Genomic DNA, 16,160 nt, shown 5'->3' on the forward strand with positions numbered 1-16,160 from the left:
TAGATTATGCTGATTTGTTGAGGGGTTAAAATAGGTACAACATAAAATGTATTTGAACGTGTGGCTAGATTCTATAAGTTTTTCAAACGATGGCTAGATAAAAATATCATAGTTTTATTTGAGGTAGATATGCCCAAATAAAAATATCTTAAACCAATGACTAACTATGCATTCAACAAGATTTTCAAAAATTAACAATTCTCTTTTAAAGTTAGTGTCAAATTACTATTTTGGTGCAACATTAATTTCAAAAGTGATTCTGAACGAATTTTCTGAATTTAATTTTTCAACTACTTCGTCGTTTTGGCATATCCAATGATTATTCTTTGATCTTTAGCTTTTGAGAAAGAGCTTACAACGACCACATAAATAGCTTATGGATTTTAAAATGTTTTTAAAGTAATAACAAAAAAAAATTAGCTTAAAGATTCTTGTTCACGTAAGTTTAAACTTAATAAGCTTTCGGCAACCAACCCGCATAAACTGAAGAAAAAAACTTGGGGGAAAATGACAAAAAAAAATATATATATAGAAAAAGTTACATAACGGGTTATCCACATATACATGCTTACAAGTAACAAATAAATAGCCAATGAGAGATAAGGTTTGGATATATTAAACTTCTTTCACTTATTATTCCTTCCTTCTTTTTCAAGAAAGAAAAATTACAAAAAAAGAAAAAAAAAAAAAAAGAAAAAAAGAAAAAGAAGCAAAAGAAAAGAGGATTAACACACGTGCAATTTTTCCCCTTTGTCTTCTAGCTTATTAGTACTCATTTATCGTTTCTTACACCTAAGATATATCTATCTACGTGAATTCCATATGTATGGGATTTACAAGTTCCATTCCATATTGTTTCTCATGTACGGTCACACGTTGCCGTCGTATATCATTCTTAATAACCCATGAAAACAATTAAAATGAAAAATAAAGACTTAATAATTCACATATATAATTGATAAAAACAACGGATTCGTTTTATCAGTAGGTCCAATCTTGAGGTAAACCGATGTCGTTTTGGTTCACAGCCGGTTGTGCGGGTCGAGATTGCCTCTTCTTCTGTGAGTTGTTTTTATTACAAGTAGTATCTGAAGATGAAAAAAAAAAAAAACACAAAATTAAACAAATAAATGATTAAAGAATAACTACTTGCATGTCATCAGCATATGTATATTATACGCACGTACGTACCACGTTGTATTGGGAAATTGACGCCATTGTTTTGTCGAGACAAGTTGTCCATTCGCTCAAAGTGATCTTTCAGTGCTTGCATTACCTTTGCTGGGATAAGAACTGGTGAACAACCTGAGTCAAAAACAAAACTAAATTAATCAAAAAGTCATGGAATTACGCCACTGCAAAGATGTGCAGATGTATCTATTAAATTAATTAAATCATTTGATTGCTTGATCATATAATAATATTTAGAACGTTGACACAGTTTTTTTAAAAATTAGTTTTGGTTGTTGATTTGACTAATGAAAAGAGCATAATTTGGGGAGTTTCTGAGGCAAAGAGAAGTTGGTATATTATTAACGAAACAATTTTCAAAAGGAAGAAACTCGAAAGTAGTGGACCATTAGGCATATTATAGACGTACCTAAAATCAATTTTTATTATATAGCTTTTGGGCACAACTATTTCATTGAAAAACTGAGGAGATATCATAGGCATTAGGCATGAGTCGTGACTCACATCATGCTAATAAAGAAGAATCTTTTTATGTACAAACGTGGAAACCTCAATTTAGATACAAGGTCACAAACAATCACTAAAATAAAGAGGAGCCACTACTCAAAACAGAATAATATGAAATATGGTATAAATAGGTGACACTCTACTTTCAGGACCAACCATATCTAATGACAAGGGAACCATAAACAACATCACTTTAAATTGGGATTCATTACTTTATTAGCATGCCATCAGTTAGATAAAACTATTAGTTTTTGAAATGTCAAAACTATCAAATTTGTTAAAATTTGGACAACCTTGTTCCTAATCTAAAAATTATTGACCAAGTTAAGATGAAAAATCAGTTGCTTTTCAATCAATGTAATCACGACGGACGGTAATCCTCGTATTAATCGTGAACAATTGATGCCGTGGGTTTATTTATTTATTTAATTCTTAATACGCAAAAATTTGAGCCCCTACCTTTTTTCTTTCTTGAGCGTGACGTGTCGCCAATTACGCAGGGCAAGAACACTCCGGTCCCACTAGAAGGCCCATTTTTGGAGCCCGACCCATCTAGGAAAACGGCCCGCATTCCCGGCCCGGCCACGGTTTGCTTTTGCTTCGGATGGTTTTCCCATTTCCGAGCTCTCTCTGCTTTCTTGTCACCCAATTCGACATGGCTTTCTTCACTTCTCTCTTGTTTCTGTTTAAGGAACTAAGAAAATTAGCAATAGCACGGAGTTATGACTTATAAGTGATGAACAAAGATTATTTATTTACTTATTTCAGTTTTTACTAACTTGGATGGCTCTTCTTTGGTGGCCAAGAGAGGTAGGTGCTTGATTTTGGCGGAAACGGGCTTCACCAATAATAGGAGGGTATTTTGGTAATTCAACACTACTTCTGTCATCGGCCTTATTGGCGATGTTCAACTTTTCCATGCTTGCCGTGATTGCGTTAGTCGTGTCGTATAATTTCAAGCCGTTATTGCCCCAAACGACTTGTCGTTTCTCGATCGCCGGTGTCGCTGGAGGCGTTTCTTCTCGTGAAGACCCTTCCTCTGCGCTTCCGTAGCTCGACCCAAACGGCGACCAGATTCCCGACGTACAAGGCCAAACGCCAAAATCCCACGACTTTTATAAATAAATATAAAAAATTAGATGTAAGTTATCAAATCATGAAAAAAAAAAAATTAAAGGAACAAATCGTTATGCAGAGCTTAATTACCTCCTTTGATATCTTGTTCTGAGTCGAATCAGCCATGCAATCGCTACTCTCAGTCTCCGACGAAGCTTGCTCCGACTGATCAGAACCGAGAGCCTCGAAGATGTCAAGTCCAACAAAAGAGACGACGTCGTTCTCGCTCTCGGTGAGCTGAAATCCGTGAAGAGACGAGCTGGGAAACAACTCTCTGGTTCGGTGTAGCTCAACTGCCATGATTTTTTACGCGAAAAAAGCCTTAATTTCGGACGCTTTATTTTGCCACCGAAGATAGTAGAGAAGTCAGGTGGGATTTTATTGTTTGGAATCAATACGGAATTGAGACACAAAATTTAGAGCTCCAGGCTTTTATAGCAGAGAGAAAAGAGAGGATTTGGTTGAGATTTAAACAACAGTTCGTTGAGGGAAGTGAGAAGTTTCTGAAACTAAAAATAATTAATTATGGTTTGTGTGACCAAGTTTTTTTTTTTTATTGTATATTTTATTTTTACTATGGTAAGAACTAAGAAGTTTGGGCTATGGTGGTTGGACCGTACATTTGTCTTGGATAGTAAAGATACGGGTGTGTCTTGGCGTTAAGCTACTTTGCTTGACAAAAGTAACCAGTATTTTTAACTATAATAAATAGATCCATATTTTCTTGCGTACGCTATCTGATTTGAATGGTACAAATAATCTAATTTGATAACCAATAAAACAATGAGTTTAAGAAATTGACAGCACTTCTTTCCAATTGACACATTTGATAACCAATTGAGATTAAGTTATTCTAATTATTTGAATGAAAAAAAACCGCCGTATTTTGTTTGGTTAAAACTTAAAATCAGAAGGATGTCAACTAAAATATTTAGCTGATAATTAAATATGCATAATTTATATTCTTCAAAATTTGTTGAGGAAAAGAGGGAAATATTCGAGAACCAAATATAGAATTAGGCCAACCAATCAAATAGTACCAAACACGCTATTAGGCCACCCAATGACACCGGGATTACGATTATGCCGTCATTCTCATTTGCAAACAAAACATAAAATCAAATTGTTAAAATTAAATTAAATTAAAAACTTCCGTTCTTTTGGGCTTTTGCATTTTAATTTTGTTTAAATGTCAGCTTGTCTACGGTGTAGCTCATTAATAACATATTTAGACGTGCAATTCTAGTACTTATTAGCTTTACTAATTAATAGATGCGTTATTGTTGACTATCTAGCATTCTGTCTCTTTTAGTATTAATTTTTTTTAAAGAAAATTTTAGTATTATTTTGGATGGGTTTGAGTGACCGTTATTTCCCATATTCGTATTTAGCTTTTTCATGACCACACAAAGCGTAATAGGCAATAAAAATTGCAAAGTAGCCGAGGCAAAGCCTGAACTTTGAGAGTGGTCCTTCTGTTTTGATTGTTCTATTGAGTTTGGTATTTTTTTTTTTTTGAAAGGTATTGAGTTTGGTATTATTTCGGTATAATTACTAATTAGTCAATAAGCTACAGCTTATTGATCTTTATAAAATTAATGAATGGTAGATTGATGACACGTACGCTTATGATAATTAAGAACAAATTATGTTTCTGTTGTCAAATAATTCCAATCACTCATCTTATAAATATACACAAAAATGCATGTTTCTATTTAGAATTAATAGCGGCAAAAATACCTAATATTTTTTTTAAAAAAATCATACTTATAAACATTGCTATTTTCTTTTTCTAATTACTAATTTATTTATTTATTTTAACTATCAACTATTTAGTATGTTTCTCTTGTCAAATAATACCTATTACTCATGCTGGCATTCGGCACAGAACCAGCCAGAAGAAAGAGCTTTCGAAGGGTATGAGTTGCCTCACAGAAGGAAAGATTTTTGTTTGCCACAAAAATGACAAAAAAGTTTCCGACACACCTACGGGAGTGGCAGTGACGGAAAGTGGGTAGTGGGATGGCATTTAATTCCATTAGGCCGTTACAAAATTATGGACGTTGGCTGATAATTCTTTTATTTACACTTTCAGCTCGTTTCCACACATTTCCTATAAATAGACCTCATTTTAATTCATTTTTCACAACTCATCTCACAACTCACATTTCAATTCTATAACATTACTCTACAATATTCTCTACAAATATATCTCTATAAAATTGTCTACAAATTGGTATATAGTTATTATCTAAAAAAATATTTGATAATTTTGATATAAACTTTCAAAACATGACTATTAATGAAGTGTAGTCTTATTGTAATGTTTTACTCATAATCTTGTTGTCATTTTTTACCTTTTTTTGTAAGTTATTAATAAAGTTGCAATTCATTTTACATATTAGTACTTTCTTTTAAAATTTTAACATTTGAGTCTTTTTCATATATCATTTAAATTTGATTTTTTTAATTTTTTTACATTACTTAATAGAAATTCATGAAAATGCTAACTTCCATTAAGTCTAACGAAAATTCTACTTCCGTTAAACAATGAAAGACAAAAAATTGTCTAACGAAAATACCACGTCCGTTAAACAATGGAATACACACTATTAGAAATGAAATTTATATTTCCTTCTCAATGTCAGGTTTACCTATTACTAATCTTATATATATACAGACATATATGTTTTATTTCAATAGTAGCTAATTAAAGGAAAATTCTATATAAAGAAAAACACAGAATATATACACTAAAGTAGAAAACAAATCATTTGCTATTTCTTTTCATTTTCTGTCGTTTTTTAGCCGCTAACTAATAACAACTATTATAGTCATATTTTGTACTTCCTAATTCAAAACTTCCTTGAACTCCATGTAGCAACAACTATTGTCTAGTAAAATCTTCTGAATTGTCAACTCTTGGAAAACAAATAACTGTATGATAAAGATGGTACCTTATTTTTTTAACGTAACCAGCTAATTTTAATCAAATACTCAGCTAAAATTTAACATCCTAAATAAACTCAAATTAACCGATTAAAATAATTAAAATTGAATTTTTTTTATTACTGTTGCTTGGTGGTAAAAAAAGATATAATGCATATAAAAATAATTCCTATATATATATATATAAATACTAAATTATTCCAATCAAGTTTTCCACACAAAGTTTCTCATAATCTATACAAAAAATCTATAGTTCTCTTCATCTATTTACGTAATTTCTAAATTACCTCCATCTCTAATACCATGTCGAAAAGTGTCATACTATTTTGATGATGGAACTCAAACTCACAACCGCCAGACAGCTACAATAACAAATTTTTTGATGTCAAATCCCAATATCAAGCCAAGCAATTTCAGTTTGTTCATATTCATATAAACACTCAACATGATATGGTGCAACGCAAACAACCTTCCCTTGCAATTCTCAAAGACCTACTTGAGGCGCTTAGATATGTTCACCGATGTATTCAGGAGAAGAAATCGTACCCAAATATCGGCTTTTCACCAACCATTAACTCAACGGACACTGGGTTTCTTTCGAATCCGATGTCATGTGAACCCTCAAATATCCACTTCACCAACCAACACTTCAGCCATGGACCGGTTCCATTAAGAAATTGACATTTAAAAGATGAATTAGTGTTTCTAACGAGACCCGAAAGTGAAAACTGGCAGGGGTTTAGAGGCAACGGTATGAGCATTAGGTTGGATTCACGTAACTGATAGATTGTGAAACTAAGAGAGAGTACTTTGGTAAAATCACTTATTTGGGGGCTAGTTTATTGTAATCTATAAACCTTTGCTATTTTTACAAGTTGGTTAGTTTGAAATGACTAGTTCGTCCATTTTTTAATATCAGTAGCAAAAATGTAGTGATTATTAGAATAAATGGTTGCTTGATTATTCCAGTCATTTAACTTGACTAGAAAAAGAAAAAATGCATTTCAAACCACAAATGGTTACTGTTTATGCAAAACATTAACCAACACTCCAATGATCCCTAAGTCACCTCCACAAAGTTACAAGCTACTTCATACAACAAAATGAAAAAATGAACTACCGTGGCCTAAAGCAAGAATTAAAAATTATGTATTTTGAAAAAAGAAGTAAAAAGAAATAAGGATATATAAAAGTGAAAAAAAATTAGTAGGGGAGCTAGAGAGACATCCATAACTATAATTTATAATCAGTAAATAAATAAGAGATCCGGAACTATTGTGGCCTTATATAGCTTTAGGTCTTGAAAATTCTTTAGAATCTATTTTCCACGAGTCCAAATTTGAATTAGATTAGGAGTTAATTGACCAAAATCGTAGCACATATTCTCTCAAACAATTCCGGTAACGATTCGTGGAAAAAATCCAATAGGCTTCTTACGACCTATAACCTTCAGTTGTATATTTCTCAATTATTTTTTCTATTAACCCATCCTGTGCAACAATAATATTCACGCTTAATTATAGTAATGATGTTTATATATATTTATAGTAACTTTTTATATCGCTCATATCGAGAGGTTTACCCGCCCATATTACTCTCCTCCATATCTTCCAAGAAGTCTCTCCAGTAACGACAGCTTAATATGTAGCTTATGGATGTGTTTGGCTCGAGGTACTGTGATGTAATCACATGTCGAGGAATGTCAATAAAGTAAGAGAAATTTCATTTTCTAGACTTACAAACTAGCAAAATATTTTAGATGAATCTCTTATGTTCAAAATATCTCAAATTGGACTTTTGGCTTTTTTTTCGGACAAAAAACACTCTTCATCACAATTTTCTCAACCAAAAAAAAAAAAAACATTTCTATCTCTCCAACTCTCTATTTCAACACTTTTGAAGATCTCTGATGATTTTCGATATTTTCGACGATCTCCGATGACTTCCAATGAATACGCGCAAAACGCATTTAAGAAGATCAATTTTTTTTTTAACTATATCATTAATGAAAATGATAAATTTCATTGCCAACCATCGCAAATCATCTATCCATCATAAAGTAAAACATCGCTAAGCATCGCTAACTATCGCTAAATATCGCAAAAAACTAAAAAGAGCAACAACGACTATAAAAACAATCGTTGTTGATCTTTTTAGTTTTATATAAGAGTCGTTGTTGCCCTTTTCCAATTTTTTTGCGTTTGCGATGGATAGCGATTATTTGCGATGAAATTTATCATTTTCTTCATTAAAATAGTCAAGAATGAAAAAAAAAATTGATTTTTTTTAAATGTGATAGTCGAAAATCATTGAAAATCATTGGAGATCTTCAGATGTGTAATTTAGAGAGATAAAGAAGTGGGAAAATTGTGTAGAGAGTTATTTTTTGGCAAAAAATTATCCAAAAGTCCTATTTGAGATATTTTGAACATACATCAAAGAGATTTTGCAAGTTTTTAAGTCTAAAAAATGAAATTTCTCTTAAAATAATCACTTTCCCGGGAATATAATATTTATTGCAGTGTTTGATTGTAAAATCTAATACTCTAGTAGATTCTCAAGAATGCTAAGTTATTGTACTTGATTAGCCAATGTAATCTTTAATAAGAATAAATGACAATTATAACTATAATTTATAATTTTTTTTTGCACGGATTTATTTCATTTATATTGTTCTTTTAGCCGTGTAAATTTGACATGAGACATGAATATCCTGTACTAAACAATTCATACAAATTATAGAAAATGAGAAATTTTATTTTGTAGACCTAAGAAGTAGCAAAATAATAAGATTGGACTTGATATGCGCATCATATATGAAACTTGAGTTTTATCATTTTTTGGACTCCAAGCAATTTTCTAAAAAAATTATCATCACTTCTTTACCTCTCTAACTCTCTCGGTTCTCACTCTTTCGACAACTTCCGCTGATTTTTGATAATCTTCAACGAACATATGCGCAAAATTAATTTTTAAAAATCATTTTTCAATTTTAACTCTAGCATTGAAGAAGATATTATATTTCATCGCAAATCATCTCATATATTAAATTTTATCCAAATAATCGAATTGGAAATAAAGGGAACATCGAATACTTTTTTGGTCGTTGTTGCCTAAAGGAGTCTTTGTTGCCTTTAATTTCAATTTCTTTGCAACTATTTGTGATTATTTTTTTATGTTTTACGATTATTTGCGAAAGTTTATGATTATTTTCGACAATTTTCGATTTTTTTAAAAATTATTGGGAACATCAACTCTTTTTGTAGTCATTGTTGCCTGCGACGGTTTACGATTTTTTTCAAAGTTAATGGGAACATATCAACTCCGTTTATAGTCGTTGTCCGCGTTGGTTTACTATTTTTTCAAAATAAATGGGAACATCAACTCCTTTTGTAGTTGTTGATGCCCAAAGAAGTAGTTGTTTCCCTTAATTCCAATTTATTTGCAATAGTTTGCGATGAAATTCAATTTTTTTTTTAAATATTAATTTTGCGCGTGTTCGTCAAAGATCTTCAGAGATCATAAAAAATCATCGGAGATTATCGGAGGTCATCGAAAGAGTGAGAACCGAGAGAGTTAGAGACATCGATAAGTGATAAATTTTATTTTATGTTTTGAAAAATTGTTTGGAGGGGTATTTTTGTTCAAAAATATGACAAAAATTCAATTCCATACCAATCTTTATATCATGTTACTTTTTAGGTCTACAAAATTAATATTCACTGACAAAAGTAATCGACATTTTCACTAATAACAAAAGTAATAGACAAATGTATCATAAATAAAATTATATGCTTGAATATAGTGGGTATACAAATTTATTTTTCTCAATGAAATCAAAACTGTAATATAGTTTATATACTATTGACTTTAAAAATTTTAGTGCTTAAAAAAAAAGGAGAAAATAAAGCAACGAAGTAATGAGCCAGACAAAAAAAAAAATTATTTGTATTTTACATCACTATATCTTAATCTTACAAGAGCATAAATTAAAAGAGAGAAATTTGTCATTTGACTGCGAAAAAAAACTGTGGAAAACCAAAATAATCACTTTTTTTTATTTATTTATTTATTTTTTTTAAATAAGAATTACTATGAAGTGGTGATGTGAAAGTCACCTTTGTGCTGGTATTATGAATACACAATTTGGTAATCTTATTATCGAGAATCTTTTCAATATTAATGCACATCAAATACATCATAGGATTTCAAGGACGTGATTAACACAAAAAAATGTAAAGTCGGGCTTGCTTAGAAAAAAGACGCAAAAGAAAGATCCAGCCTAAAATATCTATTGAAAAAACACGAGATTCCCACTCGTGGTCATTATAGCGGTTCCTTCGGATCCTATAAAAATAGGTAAAACATTACTTTGTACCAAACGCACCTTAAAAGAAGATGCAAATATCTCTTTTTTAATATTTCTTGTGACGGTATATTCATCTCTATGACTAGATAGATAAGTATTGAACTATTGATCTAGTACCAACGATCTCAAATATATTATCATTATTAGCAATATGCAACTTGTATAACATATTCCTATTCCTATCTGCTACCAATAATAAAGACAAAAAAAATTAGAAACTTAGTGTTACAGGCATTGACTCTTAGCTGTGGTGATCACCTGAACTTCAACGTTAAGTGCTAATTGGCCATCTAAAAACCAAATTAGTGGTACTGAAATGTGCTTGTTCTTAAGAATTTGAGTCTTTCGAATTGCTTAAAGGAGATGCAATAATTTATTAGAAGACTTGCACCATATTCGGATCTTTAGCTGTTATTTTGACTCCCTTTTTCTCGAGTATGTAGTTCCTAATTTTATGTATATATTTGTTACGCATGCATCTGTGAATAATAAAGGTTCATAAATATTTTCTTATTTGCAAGATGGCCAAAGATAGGAACATCGGAGTGGCGTTGGACTTGTCAAAGGGAAGCAAATTAGCTCTAAAATGGACGGTTGATAATCTTCTGGACAAAGATGACACACTCTATGTCTTCCACGTCAAGCAATCTCAAGAAAAAGAGAGCCGAGATCTTCTTTGGTCTACCACCGGTTCACGTACGTCTAGCTTTCCCTTATACCGTATTCTTCAAATTGTAAATTTTTTAATTTTTTCTTCTTCTTTCTTTTGGTGTGAATAAAAGCTTTGATTCCATTGGCCGAGTTACGCGAAGAAGGTGTGAGGCACAAATACGGGGTTGAGCTTGATCCCGAGGCTATGGACTTGTTGAACTGTGCATTTAGGGAGAAACACGTATGTTTATATATATATATATATATATATATATATATATATATATATATATATATATATATTTTTAAGTTTATGAATTTTGTTTGAGTGAAAAGTCAATCAATGAATGTTAATTGGAGTTCTGAATAATAATGATAATAAATAAATAAAAAAGGTGAAAGTGGTGGCAAAAGTATACTGGGGAGATGCAAGAGAGAAGCTTTGTGTTGCAGTTGATGACTTCAATCTTGATTGTTTGGTCATGGGCAGCAGAGGACTTGGTACCATTCAAAGGTAATTTTTAATTTTTTTTATTTATTTTAAATCTCCGTAACTTACTTAAATGAATATTGTAACAGTAAATCATGCCATTCAATTCAGTTAGATCCAATATTTTCGTGGTTTTTTTTTTCTCAGTCTAGATTTAATGATTTTTAAGTATGACAATATTTCTAAAAGGAGTAGTGTGAACTGAAATACTGAGAAGTTGATGAGTCAACGGCGAAAACTGATTGTGGATTTGGTGATGTGGTTGAATGTAGGCTTCTTCTGGGAAGCGTGAGCAACCATGTTGTTGAGAACGCAAATTGCCCTGTCACCATTGTCAAGGATCCAACTACCCATGGGTTTTAATCTTTCAAAACAAACATGGTCTGGGTTTTTTTTTCCTTCTTTCTAAGTTCTGATCGATGATCATCTTTCAATTTGTGGCTCTTTTTCAGTATCAAGAATTTTGTTCGTGTTTTAAATTATCATGTATATGGTCACTCTGAGCGAGTGGCAAATCCTGCTTATCATTGAATGTAATGCAATATTGAACACATAAATTTGGAGACAAGAAAAGTCTCATTGATTTTTATGCAAACGTTTCGTAGACAATATAAATTGCTTTGCAAGTCGTCCCGGTAGTCAACTCGCTTATATAAGATCACTCATCACTGGCGATGTTCTTTTCAAAAATCGAATTCTGATAAAAATCCAAAAATTAGTTGCTTGTAATCATCAACAGTCGTTGCAAGTTGTCCCATATACTGATGTGTAATTACACCAAAATTACACCAACGCTAAATAGAAACATGGTGTGTTTTGCATCACTATATCTTAATCTTACAAGAACATAAAAAGAGAGAAAATTTGTCATTTGACTGCGAAAAAAAATGTGGAAAACCAAAATTACAAATTTACTGTGTTAATTACAAATTTACACCGACGCTAAATAGAAAGATATAATGATAGAATTAAGGCTTAATTACTCACAAAGAAACAAGAGTCGTTGTAGTATAGTGGTAAGTATTCCCGCCTGTCACGCGGGTGACCCGGGTTCGATCCCCGGCAACGGCGTTTTTTTTCAATCCCCTCTTTTACGATTCCTTACGCAATACTCTTCCTCCCAATACAAAAAAAAAAAAAAAAAAAAAAAAAAACGCAGTTTAGTTTACTTGTGCGTACACTCATCATCAACCACATATATCAGCCGGAGAAGCCACGCAAGAATTACACGACCAGCATTGATAAAAGCCAACGCAGACACGCCATGCCACGCCACGATACAGTCAAAAGTAAGACAGACATGTCGGAAGAAGAGAGCGCGTGGTCGTCAGGGATGAGCGTGCGAATAATGGCGCTGGAGAGCGTGGTGAACGTGAACGGCCTGTTCACACTCGCCCTGTTTCTCGGCCTCAGCTGGTTCCCCATCGCCACCCTCTCCTCCGGCGACCCCTCGTGCTCCTCCGTGGTGTCCCTCACCCGAAGCCTGGTGTCCTGCCACGTGTACTCCTTCGCGTCCTTCCTCTTCTCCACCCTCGTGGCCTCGGCGCTCAAGCAGGCCATCAGGAGCGGGCCCCGCCTCGGCCGCCCGGCGCTCCGCCTCGGCACGCTCGTCTCCGGCCTCGCCTCCGCCGCCGGCTGCGGCTTTTTGACGGCCGCGCTCGCCGACCTCGTCCGCATCAAGCTCGGAACCGTCGCCTGCGGCGGCGGATTCTACGCCGGAGCCGCCCTGGCTCCGCTCCTCGTCCTCGTCCCTCTCGGCCTCCTTCTCTACCTCGCTCTCGGTCTTCACGCCTTCACTCGCTAGCCTTGTAAACAATGACAGGAATTTAGATTAGGGGGCTAATATGCAAAAAATAAGTTCAGGGGAACTAGTTTATAAATTTTTAAAGTTAAAAAATGTAAGAATTTATGAAAAATAGAAAGAAAAAAAAAAGTAAAGATTTTTTTTTTTTTTAGAGGGAGCTTGAGCTTGCCGTGGCTTCGTCCTTTCTTGTAAATATGGCGTGTCGTTTCGTCTCGCATGTCGTGGGTTTTTCAGTTCGGTTTAATATCATGTCACATCCAGACACGAACTCAGTATAGGCTCAGCGAGGAGTTATATTTGTACTTTCTGTTGGATTTTTTTTATCTTAAAAATTTATAAATTAATTTTTCTGAAATTTTTTTCGCAAATCAATCCCTAGTTTATATTTTGAAATCTGGGGGTCCATTACTTTAAGGAAAAAATATAATTCCAATTGCTTGGTGGTACTTAGGAGTTGAATATTTTTATTTTATATTATTTTATGTTTTTAGTGCTTGGTGGTGTAGTGGAGAGAGCATTAATGTAATGTATGGTGCTTTTGAGAACGAATTGTGCATTAGGATTTTTTTTTTTTGACTTTTTTTTTTTGTCAGTTTTGCTTCTTGGCTGTGTGTGGAAAACGCCTTAGAATGTGGTGTTAGTTAATATAATATTGAGGGAAGAGCGTAAGCACATAAATGTTTGTGCTGGTTTTGCTCAAATTAAGAATTGTTTCGGAGACCCATGTGCAGGTTTCTTGAGATCAGGGCAACATGAGTTTCAAAAAGTCAACACCATTCCATGTCAAGGCTAGCCAAACAGCCATTCCATTAATAAGAGTTGGCAAATTTACTCGCAGTTTTTCCATGGCGAAAGACCAGGCAACAATCTCGAGCTTCCGGCGCCTCTGCTGCGTGATCTTCTTCCTATCGTCGCTGTCGTTGGCGCTGTTCCTCTACTGGTGCCACGCCTCCGGACCGGCCTTTTCCATCCACCCGAAAACCGGATCCGAGCAGCCGATAAACCTCCTGACCTTCCACTCCGCCTGGAACCACCTCTCGTTCCAGCCGGGCCCGCCGCCGAAGCGCCTGAAGATCGCCCTTTTCGTGAAAAGGTGGCCGGACAAGTCCCGAGCCGGCGGGCTCGAACGCCACGCTCTGACTCTCCACACCAGACTCGCCGCCCGCGGCCACGAGCTCCACGTCTTCACCACCAGTAATGGCTCTGAGTCTCTCCCTGCCGGAGACAACCTCTTCTTCCACCTCTCGAAGCCGTCCCCGGGAGGGTACCTCGACCAGGCGTCCGTGTGGCGCCAGTTCGTGGCCGAGAACTCGTCCTCCACCACGAGTAAAGGTGAGTTTCGTTTATATTTGGGTTATTAAGTTATATAGCTACACGGTTATAGTGAATTGAAATATAACCCACTTTTCGTTAATTTCTTGTAAATAGCCAAATTAACTTATTAAGATTAGTAAAAGACTTGTTTAATCTAGCCAAACATATAAAAAAGGTAGTTAATAGGTTGCCACGTATGCAAGTTGACTATTTACAAAATATTTACCAAAGGTTGACTAATTTACAATTCATATAGTGTAAGTGGCTTACGTAGCCAATTTTTTGTTTATATTTTGACATCAATGACCAAAAAATATATATTGAAACTAACGGCTAATTAGTTAACGTACGAACTTAAATTTTGATAAATACTCTGTTAATTTTGTAAAATAGTCATTAATAAAAAATTAGTGATATACAAACATCCAAAATAATAAGTATCTACTTTGTCACATCAGATTCATTAACGGGAATTAACTTTGCCTATGTGAAATTTAATAATTATATTTGATAAATACTTAAAACGTTGGCTAAATAACAATGTTAAACATGTCAAGTGGTCTAGTCCTACAGTTGAGCTGTTAAATCTCTTTTTAACGGTTTTGAACACCTAATCATTAACCGATAATCGTTTAAAATGGTCAGAGGTTTAGCTGGTTAACCGTTTTCCCCAACTTTTAGCGGCGAGGCCGTTCGACGTGGTCCACAGCGAGAGCGTAGGGCTACTCCACACGCGGTCGCGCCACGTGGCGAAGCTGGCGGTCTCGTGGCACGGCATCGCCTACGAGACCATCCACTCCGACATCATCCAGGAGCTTCTCCGCCGCCCCGAGGAGGAGCCCCGATCCTCCGCGGCCCTCGCCGGCCGGATCTCCAAGGTCGTCGAGGAGGTCAAGTTCTTCCGCGACTACGCTCACCATGTGGCCACCAGCGACCACGCCGGCGACGTCCTCCGTCGGATCTACATGATTCCCGAGGACAGAGTCCACGTCATCCTCAACGGCGTCGACGAGGACGTCTTCCGACCCGACCCCGCCGGAGCGCGAGACTTCAGGGCCAAGTTCCGAGTCTCGGATTCGAAGACGCTGATCCTGGGAATGGCGGGGAGATTGGTGAAAGACAAGGGACACCCGTTAATGTTCGAAGCGTTGAGAGAGCTTCTCGCCGAGAACGAGGCTTTCCGGCGAGGAGCTCTCGTCTTGGTCGCCGGAGACGGACCGTGGGCGAGCAGGTACAGAGGGCTCGGGCCGAACCTGCTCGTCCTGGGCCCGCTGGAGCAGGCTGAGCTGGCGCGATTCTACAACGCCGTCGACGTGTTCGTGAACCCGACCCTGCGGGCCCAGGGGCTCGACCACACGCTGCTCGAGGCCGTCCTGTGTGGGAAGCCGGTGATGTCTACGAGAGTCGCGAGCGTGACTGGGTCGGTGATCTCCGGCGAGTCCGGATACACGTTCTCGCCGACCGTCGAGTCGCTCAAGAGGGCTCTCTCGGCGGTCTTGGCCGACGGGAGAGAGGCTTTGCAGGCGAAAGGCGTGGAAGCTCGCCGGAGAGGCTTGAACGTCTTCACCGCCACCAAGATGGCCGCGGCCTACGAGAGGCTCTTCCTCTGCATTTCCGAGGGCTCCAACGATCACTGTCGCTACCGAGCTCCATCACCGTGAAATATGTACATACTCGTCACTTTGTATACTCAGATTTTGTTAGTGAGTTTAGTGTTTCTCAGTCAGATTATGTTAGTTGATAAGAGACATTGAGACGGAATTCATTAG

The 16,160-nt window shown here is 35.8% G+C and overlaps 3 protein-coding genes and 1 non-coding gene across 7 annotated transcripts; 3 read left to right on the plus strand and 1 right to left on the minus strand.

Moving 5' to 3' along the window:
• Positions 1 to 885: 885 nt before the first annotated feature.
• Positions 886 to 3,293, minus strand: LOC149381829 (G patch domain protein). 2 transcript variants are annotated; one of them, XM_089601135.1, is made up of 5 exons: positions 2,905 to 3,293; positions 2,478 to 2,810; positions 2,158 to 2,392; positions 1,192 to 1,305; positions 886 to 1,088 (listed from the first exon to the last, which is right to left on the minus strand). In XM_089601135.1, exons 1-5 carry the CDS (start codon positions 3,112 to 3,114, stop codon positions 982 to 984), a joined length of 999 nt encoding a protein of 332 aa, XP_089457261.1. In that variant the 5' UTR covers positions 3,115 to 3,293; the 3' UTR covers positions 886 to 981. The 2 variants fall into 2 exon arrangements, with proteins under 2 accessions (XP_089457261.1, XP_089457262.1); XM_089601136.1 differs by having other exon boundaries at positions 2,158 to 2,380; positions 2,905 to 3,289.
• A 7,058-nt stretch (positions 3,294 to 10,351) lies between these two features.
• LOC149381830 (universal stress protein PHOS34-like) lies at positions 10,352 to 11,683 on the plus strand. Of its 3 annotated transcripts, none has more exons than XM_089600905.1 (5): positions 10,352 to 10,567; positions 10,654 to 10,828; positions 10,915 to 11,024; positions 11,179 to 11,297; positions 11,546 to 11,683. In XM_089600905.1, the coding sequence occupies exons 2-5, from the start codon at positions 10,654 to 10,656 to the stop codon at positions 11,634 to 11,636; spliced, it is 495 nt and encodes a 164-aa protein (XP_089457031.1). In that variant the 5' UTR covers positions 10,352 to 10,567; the 3' UTR covers positions 11,637 to 11,683. The 3 variants fall into 3 exon arrangements, with proteins under 3 accessions (XP_089457031.1, XP_089457033.1, XP_089457032.1); XM_089600907.1 differs by having other exon boundaries at positions 10,393 to 10,440; XM_089600906.1 differs by lacking the exon at positions 10,352 to 10,567 and having other exon boundaries at positions 10,638 to 10,828.
• Positions 11,684 to 12,272: 589 nt separating this feature from the next.
• TRNAD-GUC (transfer RNA aspartic acid (anticodon GUC)) lies at positions 12,273 to 12,344 on the plus strand. Its single transcript has one exon. It is a non-coding gene; the product is annotated as a tRNA-Asp (tRNA).
• A 90-nt stretch (positions 12,345 to 12,434) lies between these two features.
• Positions 12,435 to 16,059, plus strand: LOC149381832 (UDP-Glycosyltransferase superfamily protein). The gene is made up of 3 exons (XM_089630669.1): positions 12,435 to 13,014; positions 14,124 to 14,409; positions 15,073 to 16,059. Exons 1-3 carry the CDS (start codon positions 12,538 to 12,540, stop codon positions 16,050 to 16,052), a joined length of 1,743 nt encoding a protein of 580 aa, XP_089486795.1. The 5' UTR covers positions 12,435 to 12,537; the 3' UTR covers positions 16,053 to 16,059.
• Positions 16,060 to 16,160: the final 101 nt, after the last annotated feature.

This window comes from Urtica dioica, chromosome 11 (genome assembly GCF_054948205.1).
Source record: "Urtica dioica subsp. dioica isolate 48M chromosome 11, U.dioica_male_clone48M_v1_H2, whole genome shotgun sequence".
In the NCBI taxonomy this organism is placed as follows: domain Eukaryota; kingdom Viridiplantae; phylum Streptophyta; class Magnoliopsida; order Rosales; family Urticaceae; genus Urtica; species Urtica dioica.